At 43.5% G+C, this 18,814-nt stretch overlaps 1 protein-coding gene across 1 annotated transcript in view; it reads right to left on the bottom strand.

Moving 5' to 3' along the window:
• Positions 1–18,814, bottom strand: part of PKHD1 (PKHD1 ciliary IPT domain containing fibrocystin/polyductin) — a 358,183-nt gene that overhangs the window by 135,064 nt on the left and 204,305 nt on the right. Inside the window, exon 49 of the mRNA XM_072143767.1 lies at positions 11,009–11,204. Within this exon, the coding sequence (XP_071999868.1) occupies positions 11,009–11,204 (196 nt within the window). The remainder of the gene's footprint in view (positions 1–11,008; positions 11,205–18,814) is intronic.

Raw genomic sequence — 18,814 nt, 5'->3', positions numbered from 1 at the left:
CCCTCCTTATCCCTCTATGTGAGACCCCCCACCCCTCCTTATCCCTCTATGTGAGACCCCCGCCCCTCCTTATCCCTCTATGTGAGACCCCCACCCCTCCCTATCCCTCTATGTGAGACCCCGCCCCTCCCTATCACTCTATGTGAGACCCCCACCCCTCCCCATCCCTCTATGTGAGACCCCCCACCCCTCCCTATCCCTCTATGTGAGACCCCCCACCCCTCCTTATCCCTCTATGTGAGACCCCCGCCCCTCCTTATCCCTCTATTGAGAGTCTATTATTGCACCAAAAGGCGGCAAACATCCATTATCACAGCAAGAAGGCGCAAAATCACCAACGGAAGGGGAAAAAATAAGATAAATGACCCCCTATATATTTAGTGTTTTGTTGCTACTTTTGCACAAATTTCTCAAAAGTAAAACCATATATAAGACCACAAAACAGATCCCAGAGCAGATCCTCTATATACACCCCCTAAAACCCCAAAATACAGACTCTCCCAAAACAAAGCCCCTAATTATTGATCTCCAAACTAGAAAGTCTACCTACAGACCACCCATAACTAATGCAGAACAAAGCACCTCCAGCACCTCACACTCTCCACTTCAGGACCTGCACTCTTACAGTCATGTGACTCTGTGCAGGTCCTTCATCCTTAATAAAAACTGAAATGATAGGAGTGTTGCTTCCATTTCTTCATCCCATTAATAGCATTTTTTGGTACTGTACCTCATATCTTTTAAAGGATAGAGATAATTCTACATCGTACACAAGACATTTTACACAAGTGTCACTTCCAAGCTTTTTTGGAAGTGTTTATGGAGGACCCTTTTTGTTACACCATGACCTAATACACAGAGCAAGGTCTATAGATGCATGAATGGGAAAGGTGGTGGAAAGTAATCAGAGCGGCCATCCAGATCCTATTATTACCTGCTCCTGTAATTCATAGAATGGGCACAGGCATTTATGGATCACCTGTATAAAGGTGTATATAAGATAGATAGATAGATAGATAGATAGAAATGAGATAGATAGATAGATAGATAGATAGATAGATAGATAGATAGATAGATAGAAATGAGATAGATAGATAGATAGATAGATAGATAGATAGATAGATAGATAGATATGAGATAGATAGATATGAGATAGATAGATATGAGATAGATATGAGATAGATAGATAGATAGATAGATAGATAGATAGATGATAGATAGATAGATGGATATGAGATAGATAGATAGATAGATAGATAGATAGATAGATAGATGATAGATAGATAGATAGATAGATAGATAGATAGATAGATAGATATGAGATAGATATGAGATAGATAGATAGATGGATATGAGATAGATAGATAGATAGATAGATAGATAGATAGATAGATAGATAGATAGATAGATAGATAGATATGAGATAGATAGATAGATATGAGATAGATAGATAGATAGATAGATGGATAGATAGATATATAGATAGATAGATAGATAGATATGGGATAGATAGATAGATAGATAGATATCTATTTTAAATAGTGTTCTATCTGCAGGCAGCATGTTATAGAGCAGGAGGAGCTGAGCAGATTGTACATAGTGTCCTATCTGCAGGCAGTATGTTATAGAGCAGGAGGAGCTGAGAAGATGGTACCCAGTGTTCTATCTGTAGGCAGCATGTTATGGAACAGGAGAAGCTAAACAGATTGTACATAGAGTCCTATCTGCAGGGAACATGTTATAGAGCAGGAGGAGCTGAATAGCCTGGCAGCAAGGCTAGATATATCAGCTGCAGGTAGTATGTTATAGAGGAGGAGCTGAGCAGGTTGTACATTGTGTCCTATCTGCAGACAGCATGTTATAGAGCAGGAGGAGCTGAGCAGATTGTACATAGTGTCCTATCTGCAGGCAGCATGTTATAGAGCAGGAGGAACTGAGCAGATTGTACAGTGTGCTATCTGCAGGCAGCTTGTTATAGAGCAGGAGGAGCTGAGCAGATTGTACATGGAGTCGTATGTGCAGACAGCATGTTATAGTGCAGGAGGAGCTGAATAGCCTGGCAGCAAGGGTAGATATAGCAGCTGCAGGTAGTATGTTGTAGAGGAGGAGCTGAGCAGGTTGTATATAGTATCCTATCTGCAGACAGAATGTTATAGAGCAAGAAGAGCCGAGTAGATCATACATAGTGTTCTATATGTAGGCAAAATGTTATGTTAATGTTAATAGAGCAGGAGAAGCTGAGCAGATTATTCATTGGGTCCTATTTTTAGATAACAAATAAGAAAAGCTACAGAGAATGCACATAGTGTCCTATGATCAAGACTTTGTTTCTTAATCAGGGATGTGTTTATGAAACAAAACTCTAATCAAGACATAGACACACCCCTGACTTTGAAATACACACATCCTGAATAAGAAACAGAAAAAAAAAACCTCAAATCAGGAAATAGAAACAATCTTGATGATAAAATAGAACCAATGCTGATTAAGAAGCAGACACACCCCTGATTAAGAAGCAGACACACCCCTGATTAAGAAGCAGACACACCCCTGATTAAGAAGCAGACACACCCCTGATTAAGAAGCAGACACACCCCTGATTAATATACAGACACACCCCTGATTAAGAAGCAGACACACCCCTGATTAAGAAGCAGATACACCCCTGATTAAGAAGCAGATACACCCCTGATTAAGAAGCAGACACGGCTATGATTGGAGAAGTAGGACACATGCTCAACCTGCCCCTAAATTCAATTTCAAAGAACTGTGACCACCTCCAACAACCAAATCTGCTTGGAGCCGTTAATAGTTGCTATTTCAATGATTCTGGAGTCACTGTAGCCCCCACCATTCCCATATTATCAATGTCATTAATTTCAGAGCTATATTGTCAGCTAGGTGGAGCCAGAATGTCTGTTTAAGCTCAGCACCACCCACGTGACAGTAAAGAGCATTCAAAATGCACATTTAGCTCCTTGTTGCTCCGCCCAGCTGACAGAAGGGACGTAACGATAATGACACCGATTACTCGAGAACTGTGGGGGAAAGAGGGAAAATTGGTGGTTAAAGGATCCCTTTAAATAGACAAAAATGGAAAAAAAGATAAAAATTATTTATAGGACAAAAATCGGTCTTTATTTGCGACAACAAACTGTCTAAAACGCCTTGTGACTATTTATCAAGTGTTTCGAGCACAAGGAAGAGGAGGGGCCTAAGTAAAGGGGAGTTGAATAAGAAAAGGGGTGTAAAAAACATGAACTTAAGCCACACCCATTTCTTAAGATGTATCGGGTTTATCTTCTACGTATAAAATGTGTATGGATTATTAGATATTAAAATTGTTACTATTTTATACATTAGGCGACCAAAATTGACCCCAAGTAATAGAAATATTTTTCTACTTTTTCCTCTCCCTCTATGTGAGACCCCCGCCCCTCCCCATCCCTCTTTGTGAGACCCCCACCCCTCCTTATCCCTCTATGTGAGACCCCCGCCCCTCCTTATCCCTCTATGTGAGACCCCCGCCCCTCCTTATCCCTCTATGTGAGACCCCCCACCCCTCCTTATCCCTCTATGTGAGACCCCCCCCCCTCCTTATCCCTCTATGTGAGACCCCCGCCCCTCCTTATCCCTCTATGTGAGACCCCCCACCCCTCCTTATCCCTCTATGTGAGACCCCCGCCCCTCCTTATCCCTCTATGTGAGACCCCCGCCCCTCCTTATCCCTCTATGTGAGACCCCCGCCCCTCCTTATCCCTCTATGTGAGACCCCTGCCCCTCCCCATCCCTCTATGTGAGACCCCCACCCCTCCTTATCCCTCTATGTGAGACCCCCGCCCCTCCTTATCCCTCTATGTGAGACCCCCGCCCCTCCTTATCCCTCTATGTGAGACCCCCGCCCCTCCTTATCCCTCTATGTGAGACCCCCGCCCCTCCTATCCCTCTATGTGAGACCCCTGCCCCTCCCCATCCCTCTATGTGAGACCCCCGCCCCTCCTTATCCCTCTATGTGAGACCCCCGCCCCTCCTTATCCCTCTATGTAAGACCCCCGCCCCTCCCTATCCCTCTATGTGAGACCCCCACCCTTCCCCATCCCTCTATGTGAGACCCCCGCCCCTCCTATCCCTCTATGTGAGACGCCCGCCCCTCCCCCCACTACATTACAGCAGCCACTTATCCTGCTGAGTCTATCAGATTACTGGGGAATCAAGCGCTAAACGATATCATTGAGTTTCCCTCGGAGTAGCCTCAGGCGGAATGTATCATAGCTCCAGGCGGAGGGAATAGCTGCAAGCAGTGCGGGAGCCAAGCTCTGGCGTCCTCTAGTGGTGAAGTGGTGGCAGCGCTACACAGGAGAAAAAGTTGTGGTATAATAACAAGTGCATCAATTACCATAAGAACAGTCCGGGGGATAGGAGAGGGCAGTGATTGTTATCGCTTATTTAAAACACATTGGGGGTCATTTATCTTTTTCTCCCGTCGTGTTTTTGAGCCTTTTTGCTGCCCAATGTCTGTTTTGCGCCTATTTTGCACTTTTTTAGAATGTTACGCCTCAATTCGCAGTGTGTAGCTGCGCCCTATTTGTCATTACATTGCGCCTCTTTACAGATGTTTGCGCCCAATTTATTATACTATTGCGTCTATATGGACCAAATAATAGCACAGTAACACGCCAGTCCTGACCGCGCTTAGGAAAGGCAATGGTAGGATTTATTACACAAATCGCAACTTTTTTCAAATTTGCACCTAATAAGACTCAAAAAAACACTGCATTTAACAAAGAGCCAAAACAACAAAGACAAATGAGGTGCAAAACATAGACTCACAACAGAGGAAAAAAGAGCGCAGAGGAGGGGAAATAACATAAATGACCCCCTTATTGTAAGCTATTACTTATATATCTGTCAATATCTCCTATCTATCATCTATCTATCTATCTATCTATCTCCTATCTATCTATCTCCTATCTATCTATCTATCTCCTATCTATCTATCTATCTCCTATCTATCTCATATCTATCTATCTATCTCATATCTATCTATCTATCTCATATCTATCTATCTATCTATCTATCTCATATCTATCTCATATCTATCTATCTATCTATCTATCTATCTATCTATCTATCTCCTATCTATCTATCCATCTCATATCTATCTATCTATATAGCTATCTATCTCCTATCTATCTATCTATCTATCTTATATCTATCTATCTATCTCCTATCTATCTATCTATCTATCTATCTATCTATCTCATATCTATCTATCTATCTCCTATCTATCTATCTTATATCTATCTATCTATCTATTTATCTCATATCTATCTCATATCTATCTATCTAACTATCTCATATCTATCTATCTATCTATCTATCTATCTCATATCTATCTATCTATCTATCTCATATCTATCTATCTATCTCATATCTATCTATCTATCTATCTATCTATCTCATATCTATCTATCTCATATCTATCTATCCATGTATCTATCACTATTATCTATCACTCTATCTTGTATCTTTTTTATCTTTCTATCCAATATTTATATTTATCTCTGTAGCTAATATCTATTTATTTATCTATTTACCCAACATCTATCTTTCTATCTCTCTATCCAAAATGTATCTTTCTATTTTTCTATCTATCTTTCTGTTTCACTTGAAATAAACTTGGACCTTTTGGAACGCTCCCTGCTTCTCTACAACTATACCAGAGGTTCCGGTACCACATCTGCATGGAATTTGTATGTGTTTCACGTTTTTTTTGTGTGGATTTCAATTCCCACTCCAGAGAGGAGCCCTTACTTTGTACAGTGGGTAAATATAATGGCTGTAAACAGCAGTGGGATATGTTGGAAATAATTAACCAGAAAAAAAATCCACATAATATTGTTCATTCTTTCTGTTTTCCTATTGATTTATCTAGAAAATACTTTCAATTTTTTTTATTTCAGTAATATCTATGTATCTATCTCTCTAGATATAATATATCTATCCATCTATTTATCCCTTTTCTTTCTTTATATTTGATTATCTACAATCTCTCTAATAACTATAAGCCAGTTATACTGTATCTAGATGTTATCTATTTTGTATCCTTATCACATATCTATCTCTTATTTCGTATCTATCTATCAATCACATATCTATCTATCTATTATCTATCTATCTACCTTATATCTATCTATTATCTATCTATCTATCTATCTATCATCTATCTCATATCTATCTATCTATCTATCTACATCTATCTATCTATCTCCTATCTATCTATCTATCTATCTATCTCATGTCTATCTATCTATCTATCTATCTACCTTATATCTATCTATCTATCTATCTATCTATTTATCTATCTCATGTCTATCTATCTCCTATCTATTTCCTATCTCATATCTATCTATCCATCCATCCATCCATCTATCTCCTATCTATCTATCTATCTATCTATCTAATGTCTATCTATCTATCTATTTCCTATCTCATATCTATCTATCTATCTATCTATCTATCTCCTATCTATCTTCTATCTATCTATCTATCTCATGTCTATCTATCTATCTATCTCATGTCTATCTATCTCCTATCTATTTCCTATCTCATATCTATCTATCCATCCATCCATCCATCCATCTCATATCTATCTATCTATCTCATATCTATCTATCCATCCATCCATCCATCCATCCATCCATCTATATATCTATCTGTCTATCTATTTGGGTATCTGTCTGTGTTTCTATTTGTTTCCATCTATTCTTCCCTCTATACAGCAGTGATGGCGAACCTTTTAGAGGCCGAGTGCCCAAACTACAACATAGACCCGCTTATTTATTGCCATATAAGTGCCAACACAAAAATTTAATTTGTGATTTATACTCCCTTCTCGGTCACAGTTTTCATTGATAGCAGCACCTGAGGACACCAATAAGGCAGAAAATAGTCCCAGGTAGAGCTGTCACTTTAAAATAGCTCTGTGCACAGCAAGTCCTGGGCTGTCTGGGACTGCAGGAAGATACCTGGAGTCATCTCTGGTGATGGCCTGAGTGCCCACAGAAAGGACTCTGAGTGCCACCTCTGGCACCAGTGCCATAGGTTAGCCATCACTGCTCTATACAATATGTTGTGCATCTATCAATAAGTCATGTGTTATACTATGTATAGATGTACAGTATATTCCACTCTCTCATATTGTTAGCTGATATATTCAGTGGATGTAGTCGGTGTCCTCAGATCACTGCTGTGAAGAATAACAGATCATGGAAAATCTATAAATTGTTTCCAGGGCAAAGTGAAATCTATTGGGGAAAAGTCTGAACAATCTGTAGAAAAGTTTCTAAATAAAAAAGTCATTCATATTTAATGTCATATAATCATTCATTTATATTTATCTTTATCATTTTTATGTGTAGCGGGTGTCAAATATGTATTTACTTTTTATGGATTTATTTTAATTGAATATGTAGTTAACTTTTCAGTGGACTTATTACTTCCTTTCCATCTATTTCCATCTGTGTATTGAAACATTTCTTTACACATTTTATGATCTTTTTGTTTCTGTTTTTCATTGAGCTACATTCTATTTTTGATTTGTTTTTTTTTTTCTATTTTTTTTATTTTTTTGATGATTTTTGTAGTTTTTATTGCATCATTTACTTTTAATTGAAACTTTTATGTCTAGTTTTACTTTATTTACCTCATTATTGATTTCCTCCTTTTATTAAGACTTTGATACATTTATTATTCATTAAAGTTATGGATCTATTCCTTTACGGATACTTACTTTATTTTTTTTATTTCTTTGTTATTTATTAATACAGTTATTGATCTTCTTATAGATATTGTTTATTTATTTATACATGTATCAATTTATTTTTATCGATTTGCCTTTTTTTTTTATTTATTTACTGTGACTTTTCTAACTTTTTTTAAATTTATCTCTTTCTTATTGGTATTTTTTATTAATAATTTTTTGATTTCCTTATACGATTATTATTGCGGTTTTCCTCGATCTATGTATTTACTTATCTATTATTCTTCTTAACTTCATTGTTTATTTATCCATTTCTCATTGACATTCTATTTTTAAATATTGATTTATACATCTATCAATCTATTATTTTCCAAACTTTATTGTTCATCTATTTCTCATTTATATTTTTATAAAGTTTTTTTTTTTATTATTTATTTATACGTTTATCAATCTCTTTCCTATAGATATTTTTATTTTCGCTCTTTATTTTTTTAACCATTTCTTTTATCTTTGTGCCTTTTCTTGCTCTATGTATTTACATACCTTTCATTATTTTTCTAAAATTTTGGTCTATTTAACTCTTTCCTCTTGATATCTTTTATTGTTTCTTTATTATATCTCTCTGTACAATTTAATCGCTGTCTCTTTTTCTTGATCTATTTATTTACTTACCTGCTATTTTTATCACTTTTTTTTTTATCTTCAATTTTTGCCCAAATTCCTTAGAGATCTATATATATATGTCTGGATTGGGGCAGTTCTGTTGATATCTAGTTTCTCCTTGACTGAACGCGGAGCATTTCCTCCAGCGGAGAATGATCCCAAATCGCCTTTTTAACTCTTTTGACAGCTCTTATTGGCCGTTTCAAGGATAACAAACAAAAAAAATAACCAACACGGCTCAGCTGCTCGCATCCCCTGAATGGCTCTGTTGTGCCCATCTGAGGCAGGTCTGTGTGAATCTACAAGCACGCTTGTGAATGAAGTAGCATCTGATATGAATTTATAAGCATTTGTTTGCGGTTTAATGCACCCCCTGCCACTTTTTAACAGTGTTACCCTTTATAAAGTCTTTCATCAACATAAAGACTCGGGGGTCAAAAGTAACTTAACCCCCTGACAGAATGTACAATTACTGGAGAAGGTGGAAGCACGAGCAGCTGCTGGCCCCCTACCGGCACGGCACCGGCGCATCCAAAAGTCATAGTATAAATAATACACCCTACCCCGACCCTTCTCCCCTCACTCATCAGGTCTCATGCTTCTTATACCAAGAGTTATAGCCCTCCCAGCAGCTGCAATAATTGTGTTCCTATTGTCATCTACGCCTCCCCCCGGCCGCCCCCCTACAAGTACCATTGTTAACGCTGAATCGAGTGATTATACGCTTTGACTGATGTCGTTCCGGGCCCAGCTGCCCGACAAAACCGGGAGAGGGGACCTTGCGTCTGCAAAATGGAGAAGGGGGGGCTCCGAGACATTTTTTTTTTGCATAAGTCAAATGGGAACAAATGAAGCTTTATCCGCCCGCTGACAAGGCAGGCCGTGGCGCTTATTTGAAGTTGCCAACGCGGCCCTTCCAGCCTCGTCTCCTCCGGCTCCGGCACACATTCCTCTATTTTTGCTCATCACCCACGATTTTTGATGGATAAATCGCCAAAAGGGATTTTATTGAAATATTTTTGAATTTTTTTTTTATTATTTTTTTGCACCGTCAGGTCTCCAAATTTAAAAAGTGCGGCTTCTTACGTACGTGGAATTTTTCTCCTGACACTAAGTTCTTGTTCTTGAAGGCAGAGAAGGTTTGAGCCGTGAAAATTCTTAATTAAGCAGTAAATAGTGAGCGGGGTGTCAGCAGATGTAGCCAGTAGTCATGGAGACTGAGTCACATGGAACACGGATGGGGTTCGGTTAGGAGAAGGAAGGGGGGGGGGTAGTAATCTAAGAGCCTGGGGCTTTTCCTTGAGTGGCAGCTGAAGAATTCTACAAAGCTTGTAAACTGGATTACTTGGCTGACTAATTATATCACAGCGCTAATGTAACTAAAAATAAACGAAAATTGGGGGGGGGGGAAATAAAATAAAAAGCACAACAGTTTTTTTTAAAAAAAAATTTCCTCGAGAGTTTGGTACACAGTACGGTCAATCATTTTTATACTTTTACGTGATCCGGCGTATGAAGTAAATGGGAAGATAAAAGCGCAGTTGTTTGGTAAAATTTGCTAATATCGGAGACATCGTATTTATCTTATTGTTTTATTTCTACGGCAAAAGATCAGCTAAAAAGAAAAATGTTCAAAATGTGATATTCAATGAGAGGGATAATTCTGCTGATAAATAATATTAATAAAACTAATAATAACTAATAATAACGATTACGATAAGAATAATCATTTTGACGCTAAATAATGACAATCAAATGGATACTTCTAATAAATTTTAAAAAAAATATAAAAAATAAAATAAAAATATTCTAAGTAATCATAATAATAATAATAATAATAATAATAATAATGATTCGCAATGGCACAGATATAACAAAGGAAATCTAACACCAGGATGAAGGATTGTAAACCAAGCACATACTGACATACTGGTGTGCGCCCCCTCTGGCAGCATTTGCTCCACCAGTAATGGGTTTTTATATTCTTGTCAAATCTGACTCCGCCCACAAGTGTATGAGATCCTCCATGTGGCATCAAGTGGTTACTCTCTAATAAAACCTTGGGGGCAGAGCCCGGGGTGAGACTCATATGCCCCAAATATGGAACCCACGCCCATGTATAAGGTTAGTATGATATAACTGGTGGAAAATAGAAAGATGAGAAGATCTCTAGAAGAACATCCTGACTGTCCTATATAAGAACCAACAACCAGTGGCAGAATAAGACCACCATGGTTCCTGGACTGTATGAATATTATGGCCCCCACCAGTCTGGAATCACTTCGTACATCTGGTACTAGAATCAGCTTTCCTTCAAAGGTCCTAAAACAGCGCTTCTATACATGATCACCCATGGGGTACCAGGAATGATAACATAGTAATAGGGAGATTTATCAAAAGTATCTGAATGCAAATCTGTACAAGTTGCTCATGGCAACCAATCAGAGCTCAGCTGTCATTTCTCCACAGCAGTTTATAAAATCAAAGATGAGCTCTGGTTGGTTGCAATGAGAGTTTTGCTGTCACACAGTTTTGGTAAACGAGGCCCATATTATAGTGTGAATACGACTCTAGTCACATTACCCAGGTAGCTCAGGACGCCCGTCTCGCTGTCATAGACCCAATCACAGGCCTGGCCTTCTGTGGGCACCGGGATAGCCTGGAGACGATTCCCAATTCTCCATCCACAGCTTATAGAAATGTCCAGGACGCTCGGGAGGTGAATGTGCTGGATGTGCAGGAAACTCCCAGCTACAAAGTCATCAAAAGTGGCGGAATACTGGAAAAGAGAGGAAATGGGGATAAAATGTGTCAAATTTCAAATGTCTCCAGGTTATGTACAATATAGGGTCCGGAGGTTTGTTCTTAAGTTGAATATGTATATTTTATAATAGCAGATCCAGACAAAACATTTTTTTGCCCCAGTGACAACCAACCAACAGAGTTTAACCATTTTTTGCTGTAATGGGACCGAGGATTATCAATAAAGCTTCATTACAGACACCTTACAGCTGATCAGTGCAGCCTGGGGCTATAGTAACATCCAGAGAGGTCACCAGAGGTCACGGGGGCAGAGGGGTCCAGCTGTAACTAGGGGTTGTCAGTAAGTCGGCTGTCCTTAAGTAGGGGACCACCTGTACTCATAAATGTCAATTTTATACTTACCTATGGCTTCCATCTGCTGATCGTACACCTATTGGGGGTGATTTATCTTATTTCCCCCTTCTCTGAGCTCTTTTTGCGTCTTTTGTTAGTCTATATGAAAAATACAAATCAGGTGCAAAAAATAAAGTTTTTTTTGCGCCTTATTAGGCACAAATTTTATAAAAGGAGCAATTTTGTTGCACAAAACACACCATTGCCTTTCCTAAGCATGGTCACGACCGGTGTGTTATTGTGCGATTATTTGCGTCCACATAGGCGCAAATCAATGTTAAATAAGATCCAAACATCTGGAAGCAGGAGAAATACAAAGACAAATTAGGCGCAAACCAGAAAACTGGCGCAAAAAATTGTGCAAATACCACAATACGCTCAAAAAGTCACTAAAGAAAGCGCATCAGACTATGGAAAATGACCCCCATTATCTATCCATTTATAAGTCCACAATTCATAAAGTTTATTCCATTGCTGGATACAATGGGGCAGATTTACTTTCCCGGTCCAGTCACGTTCCAGCGGCGCGTTCTCTGACGCTCTCTGAAGCGCGCCCGATATCCAGCAGGTGCCGCTGCAGCGCCGAGGTCCGCCGGAGTTCACCTTCTTCTTCCTGGTGCATGTAAGTGCGTGTCAAGCGACACAAATTCTTTTTTAAATACCCCTTTTTTTCCGAATCCGTCAGGTTTTCCGACGGCCACGGCTCATGATTTCCTTTGCGTGCATGCCGACCCCAATGCGACACAATCCAATCGCGTGCGCCAAAACCCGGGGCAATTCAGGGAAAAACGGCGCCAATTGGTAATATTCGGGAAACCCGGCGATTCGGCCCCAATGTTTTGGTGTTAGACCTTCTTCAGACCTGCTGTCTCTTGTGTGGGCTTAAACACTGATGGTCCAGACCAGGAACCATGTGGCTTGGCTCCCTCCTGTACAGGCAGTCCCCGGGTTACGTACAAGATAGGGTCCGTAGGTTTGTTCTTAAGTTGAATTTGTATGTAAGTCGAAACAGTATAGCTCCAGAAAAAAATTTTTTTTGCCCAAGTGACAATTGGAATTTCCAAATTTTTTGATGTAATTGGACCAAGAATTATCAATAAAGCTTCATTACAGACACTTTTAAGCTGATTATTGCAGTCTGGGACTCAGGGGCGTTGCTAGGGTGGTAAAAGATCCGGGGCACGGGCCCCAATGCATGTGTATTGCACTTTCAGTAATGCCCCCTCCTGTACAGAACCCCCTCACATGTGGTTGTGCCAATAACAAGGTTACTTCCAGTATATACAGCTACAGAGAACAGAGGAGAAATCCCCATCACCACATCTTATGTTCCTCATTGTCCCTACATCTTGGTTCCCTGGCAGTGTTATCCTGCTGCCGCCCCTAACAATCTCCCCCAAATACTGTAAGGCTGCGCTCACACCTTTGTCTTGCATTTAAACAAAACCAGGAGCGTGTGACCCATCACATGTGTATTACTGGAAACACAAATGAGATCAAACCGAGGCCTGTCCTAGTGCCATGTGTGAACACGCTCCAAGAAATGTCCCCCACAGCCCCCCAGTAATGTCCCCACACAGCCCCCCCATAAGTAATGTCCTCACACAGCCCCCCAGTAAGTAATGTGCCCACACAGACCCCCAGTAAGTAATGTGCCTCACACAGCCCCCCAGTAAGTAATGTGCCTCACACAGGCACCCCAGTAAGTAATGTGCCTCACACACAGCCCCCCAGTAAGTAATGTGCCTCACACAGCCCCCCAGTAAGTAATGTGCCTCACACAGCCCTCCACTAAGTAATGTGCCTCACACACAGCCCCCCAGTAAGTAATGTGCCTCACACAGCCCCCCAGTAAGTAATGTGCCTCACACAGCCCCCCAGTAAGTAATGTGCCTCACACACAGCCCCCCAGTAAATAATGTGCCTCACACAGCCCCCCAGTAAGTAATGTGCCTCACACAGTTCCCCCAGTAATGTCCTCACACAGCCCCCCAGTAAGTAATGTGCCTCACACACAGACCCCCAGTAAGTAATGTGCCTCACACAGCCCCCCAGTAAGTAATGTGCCTCACACAGCCCCCCAGTAAGTAATATGCCTCACACAGCCCCCCAGTAAGTAATGTGCCTCACACAGCCCCCCAGTAAATAATGTGCCTCACACAGCCCCCCAGTAAATAATGTGCCTCACACAGCCCCCCAGTAAATAATGTGCCTCACACAGCCCCCCAGTAATGTCCTCACACAGCCCCCCAGTAAGTAATGTGCCCACACAGACCCCCAGTAAGTAATGTGCCTCACACAGCCCCCCAGTAAGTAATGTGCCTCACACAGCCCCCCAGTAAGTAATGTGCCTCACACACAGCCCCCCAGTAAATAATGTGCCTCACACAGACCCCCAGTAAGTAATGTGCCTCACACAGCCCCCCAGTAATGTCCTCACACAGCCCCCCAGTAAGTAATGTGCCCACACAGCCCCCCAGTAAGTAATGTGCTCACACAGCCCCCCAGTAAGTAATGTGCCTCACACAGCCCCCCAGTAAGTAATGTGCCTCAAACAGCCCCCCAGTAAGTAATGTGCCTCACACAGCCCCCCACTAAGGAATGTGCCCCACACAGCCCCCCAGTAAGTAATGTGCCTCAAACAGCCCCCCAGTAAGTAATGTGCCTCACACAGTCCCCTCAGTAAGTAATGTGCCTCACACAGCCCCCCCAGGAAATAATGTGCCTCACACAGTCCCCTCAGTAAGTAATGTGCCTCACACAGCCCCCCAGTAAATAATGTGCCTCACACAGCCCCCCCAGGAAATAATGTGCCTCACACAGTCCCCCAGTAAGTAATGTGCCTCACACAGCCCCCCAGTAAGTAATGTGCCTCACACACAGCCCCCCAGTAAGTAATGTGCCTCACACACAGCCCCCCAGTAAGTAATGTGCCTCACACAGCCCCCCAGTAAGTAATGTGCCTCACACAGCCCCCCAGTAAGTAATGTGCCTCACACAGCCCCCCAGGAAATAATGTGCCTCACACACAGCCCCCCGGTAAGTAATGTGCCTCACACACAGCCCCCCAGGAAGTGATGTGCCTCACACAGCCCCCCAGGAAGTGATGTGCCTCACACAGCCCCCCAGGAAGTGATGTGCCTCACACTCAGCCCACCAGTAAGTAATGTGCCTCACACACAGCCCCCCAGTAAGTAATGTGCCTCACACTCAGCCCACCAGTAAGTAATGTGCCTCACACAGCCCCCCAGTAAGTAATGTGCCTCACACACAGCCCCCCAGTAAGTAATGTGCCTCACACACAGCCCCCCAGTAAGTAATGTGCCCCACACAGCCCCCCAGTAAATAATGTGCCTCACACAGTCCCCCCAGGAAATAATGTGCCTCACACAGCCCCCCAGTAAATAATGTGCCTCACACAGCCCCCCAGTAAATAATGTGCCTCACACAGCCCCCCAGTAAATAATGTGCCTCACACAGCCCCCCAGTAAATAATGTGCCTCACACAGCCCCCCAGTAAGTAATGTGCCCCACACAGCCCCCCAGTAAGTAATGTGCCTCACACAGCCCCCCAGTAAGTAATGTGCCCCACACACAGCCCCCCACTAAGCAATGTGCCTCACACAACCCCCCAGGAAATAATGTGCCTCACACACAGCCCCCCAGTAAGTAATGTGCCTCACACACAGCCCCCCAGTAAATAATGTGCCTCACACAGCCCCCCAGGAAATAATGTGCCTCACACACAGCCCCCCACTAAGTAATGTGCCTCACACACACAGTCCCCCCAGGAAATAATGTGCCTCACACAGCCCCCAGTAAGTAATGTGCCCCACACAGCCCCCCAGGAAATAATGTGCCTCACACACAGTCCCCCCAGTAAGTAATGTGCCTCACACACAGCCCCCCAGTAAGTAATGTGCCCCACAATGTTCTCCCCCTTCCCTGGTCCCTATCATGTTTCTCACCTCACAGATGCAGCTCTCTCTCTCTCTCTTTCTGTGCGCTGCTTTCCCCTGCAGGTCATGTGATCATGACATCATCACAGGTCTTTCAGCCTCTGGAACTCCCGGAGGTAAGGTCCTTGCAGGGGAAAGCAGCGCCTGCACTCCTTCTCATCACGATCTGAGGACACAGATCGTGATGAGAACGAGAGGGAAGGAATCTCCAGGGCAGCGGGGCAGATGATCTGCTGACCCGAGGAGATTCGGGGCACTGGCCAAAAGATCCGGGGCACGAGCCCCGGATCTTTTGACCTAGCGACGCCCCTGCTGGGACTATAGTAACATCCAGAGACTTCACCAGAGGTCACAGTGGGCAGAGGGGTCCGTCTGTAACTATGAGTCGTCTGTAAGTCGGTTGTCCTTAAGTAGTGGACCGCCTGTAATTGGGTTTACACTGTGCTGCACTTTAATATCTATATACTCTCAAGATAGAAAAAACTGCACTACAAGGGTCCAGAATTTAAAAAAATATGGTTTTATCCATATTTAATCCATTTTAAAGCAAATTTTCTCTATTTTGGACCTTTGAAGTGTTGACTTTTGGGAGGTATATTGGGAGGACCTCTATCACAGATGCCATAGTATAGTCCACAAACTACTCCTCGTCATAAGGACAGACAATCTTGGAGACATCTGCCACCTAGTGGTAAGTGTCAGTATTGCTGCTGCCAGATTATACATTTTTTACAACTTATGGGCAGTTTCATTGCAGTCAACTTTACCAACCCTGAAAAAATAAATACATGAACTATAAGCAGCTGCTTTGTACTAAATGTATTTTTCATTATGAAATGTACTATTGATGACCTCAGAAAACGTAATTGATAAATGATTGGTGGAGGTACATTTCCCAGTAACCCCCCCACCCCCTGGCTGCATGCCTGAGCTACAGCAAAAACAGAATGTTTGATAGGGGTGTTGGGAGAGGGACGCCCATTAATATGTTTGAGAATAAGGAGAGAGCAGAAAAGCTGTGGTATACAGAAGGTAACCAGGACCAGTACAGGGTAAGTCATGTATGTACATTTACTAAGGGGCCGAATCGCTGGGTCTCCAGAATATTACCGTTTTGCACCGTTTTTCCCTGAATTGCCCCGGGTCTTTGGCGCACACGATCGGATTGTGTCGCATCGGCAGAAATCGGGGGGCGTGGCCATCGGAAAAACCCGACGGATTGGGAAAAACCGCGGTATTTAAAAAAGAATTTGTGTTGCTTTACACGCACTCAGATGCACCAGGAAGAAGAAGGTGAACTCCGGCGGACCTCGGCGCAGCAGCGGCACCTGCTGGATATCGGGCGCGCAACCTTAGTGAATCCCGGCAGACACGAATCAGCGTCCGACAACACACCGCGGGATCGCGACTGGACCGGGTAAGTAAATGTGCCCCAGTGACTGCACCAGCAGAATAATGAGTAGCTCTGCAGCTCGTTAGCTCATTATGTCTGTGTTTTGCTGTGTGAGGCCGTGTGTGCTGCTGCTCCTGAGCTCCAGGAAAGAACCAGCTCCACCTGGGGCCTGCTCTCTCCCCTCCCAGGGAGCGAGTTTACAGGCATGAGCCAGGGCAGCAAGTCCCAGGGCCCTATTTCTCAGCGGGAGGAAGGGCTTTCCATTTACTGTCCAGCGCTGTGGAAGCCTTGGGGGTGAGAATATCCACCAGGAGCAGCAGCAATGCTGCTCCAACTCCCCCCCCCCCCAGGCTCCAAAAAGCTGCAAGACCTCTGGGAAGCTGATTACATCGGGAAAGCTGAGTGCTCAGAGAGGTGAGGCTGACCTCAGTGAGGAGGGCTGGAGAATGCTGAGGACCCCTGAGGAGTCTATTTCCATCTATGCCTTCCGAGCACCTCTCTGAGTACGAAAAAGCCAGCAAGACCGCGAGGAGGCTGCGGGAGGAGCTGAGGTGCGCCCATGCGATACCAGAGCAGATTCTTGCCAAAATAACCAGGCTTAAAAGTGAGATCCAGGCCTTGGAGGACAGCAATCCAGCTGGAGAGGAGTGGGCCATTTAAGGAGAAAATCTTAAACAATGAGAGGTTCCAGGAGATGGAGGATGAGAAACAGAGGAGGTTGATGGAGCTTCACCCTGAGATCCTGATGGAGGAGGCCTGATACCATACAGTGGGCCCCCTGCAGGACAAACAGCCATGTCATCTAGCTGTGGTTCTGCTGGCCTGGGTGTGGACAGTGAAAGCAACCAGGGAGGGGCGCTGAAAGAACGATCAATATGGCGGGGCAGGAGGTTGATTTGTCCTTTTGGATAGAGAGACATGGCCTGTCTGCCTTCCAAGAGCAAAGAGGCAGGGAGACACCATGGGGGCCAGGCTTTGGTTTCGTGGCACTGATGAATGTGCACCTCGGGCACAGGTACTTGATCTGTTACTGAAGATGGACTTCAAGGCAGCTGACATCTTTGCCTTGATCCATCTGCAACAACCCTCACCGGGGCCTAGCCATTTCTTCAGTGGCTGTTGACAGCTGGGGCCCAGCATACCAGAGTGGGCACACTATGGTCACGGTGCTTGGTATTGGGACCGGAGGGCTGTCCTACAGCCTGGCAGGTCTACAGCAGGTGGTGTGTGCACGAAATATGGTGGGAGAGGCTGATGAAAGAGGTAACCCCTGAAGTTTATATTGGAATGTCTGGATGCCTGGATGGGGAGCCTGTGATGGTGATCATAAAGAGGCATGTTGTGCAAATCAACTTATCGTTCTGAATATACTTCAAACAGCAGGCAACGGCCAAACAGTAGCGGCAGATTCAGCAAGCTGGAAGGTTTACTCTCAGCCTGGTAGTAGCTTCAGGCAGGACTGGTAGAGATGGAGCCAAGTCCGGATGGTGGACCTCTGCTCTGGGGGCTTAGTCTCCTGACTTGCCCTGGGTGCTAGGCAGTGGCCTGAGGTATTATGACACCGGCTGGCAGGTGCGTAACTTTAGGGGGTGCAGAAGTTGAGATCACACCTGGGCCCAAGAGGTTTAGGCTTATGGTGTCACTTTCCCATATGAGAAGACTATTACTATGAACCATACATTATAGTCGGGGGCCTGGCACAGACTTTGCATTGGGACCCATCAGCTTCTAGTTACGCCACTGCTGGCTGGTGCAGGAGCTGCACTCTCCACTGCTTGCTTGAGCTGACATGTGCTCGAAAATTTAGTTTCTCACTCTGGCCGACTCTACAGACCATGTACTCCCGCCCACCAGGGATTTTTATACTCCCTTGGTCAGGTG

This window comes from Engystomops pustulosus, chromosome 3, assembly GCF_040894005.1.
Source record: "Engystomops pustulosus chromosome 3, aEngPut4.maternal, whole genome shotgun sequence".
Classification (NCBI taxonomy): Eukaryota; Metazoa; Chordata; class Amphibia; order Anura; family Leptodactylidae; genus Engystomops; species Engystomops pustulosus.
The sequence above is the reverse complement of the archived record's forward strand: the minus strand, read 5'-3'. Positions and strand labels throughout refer to the sequence as shown.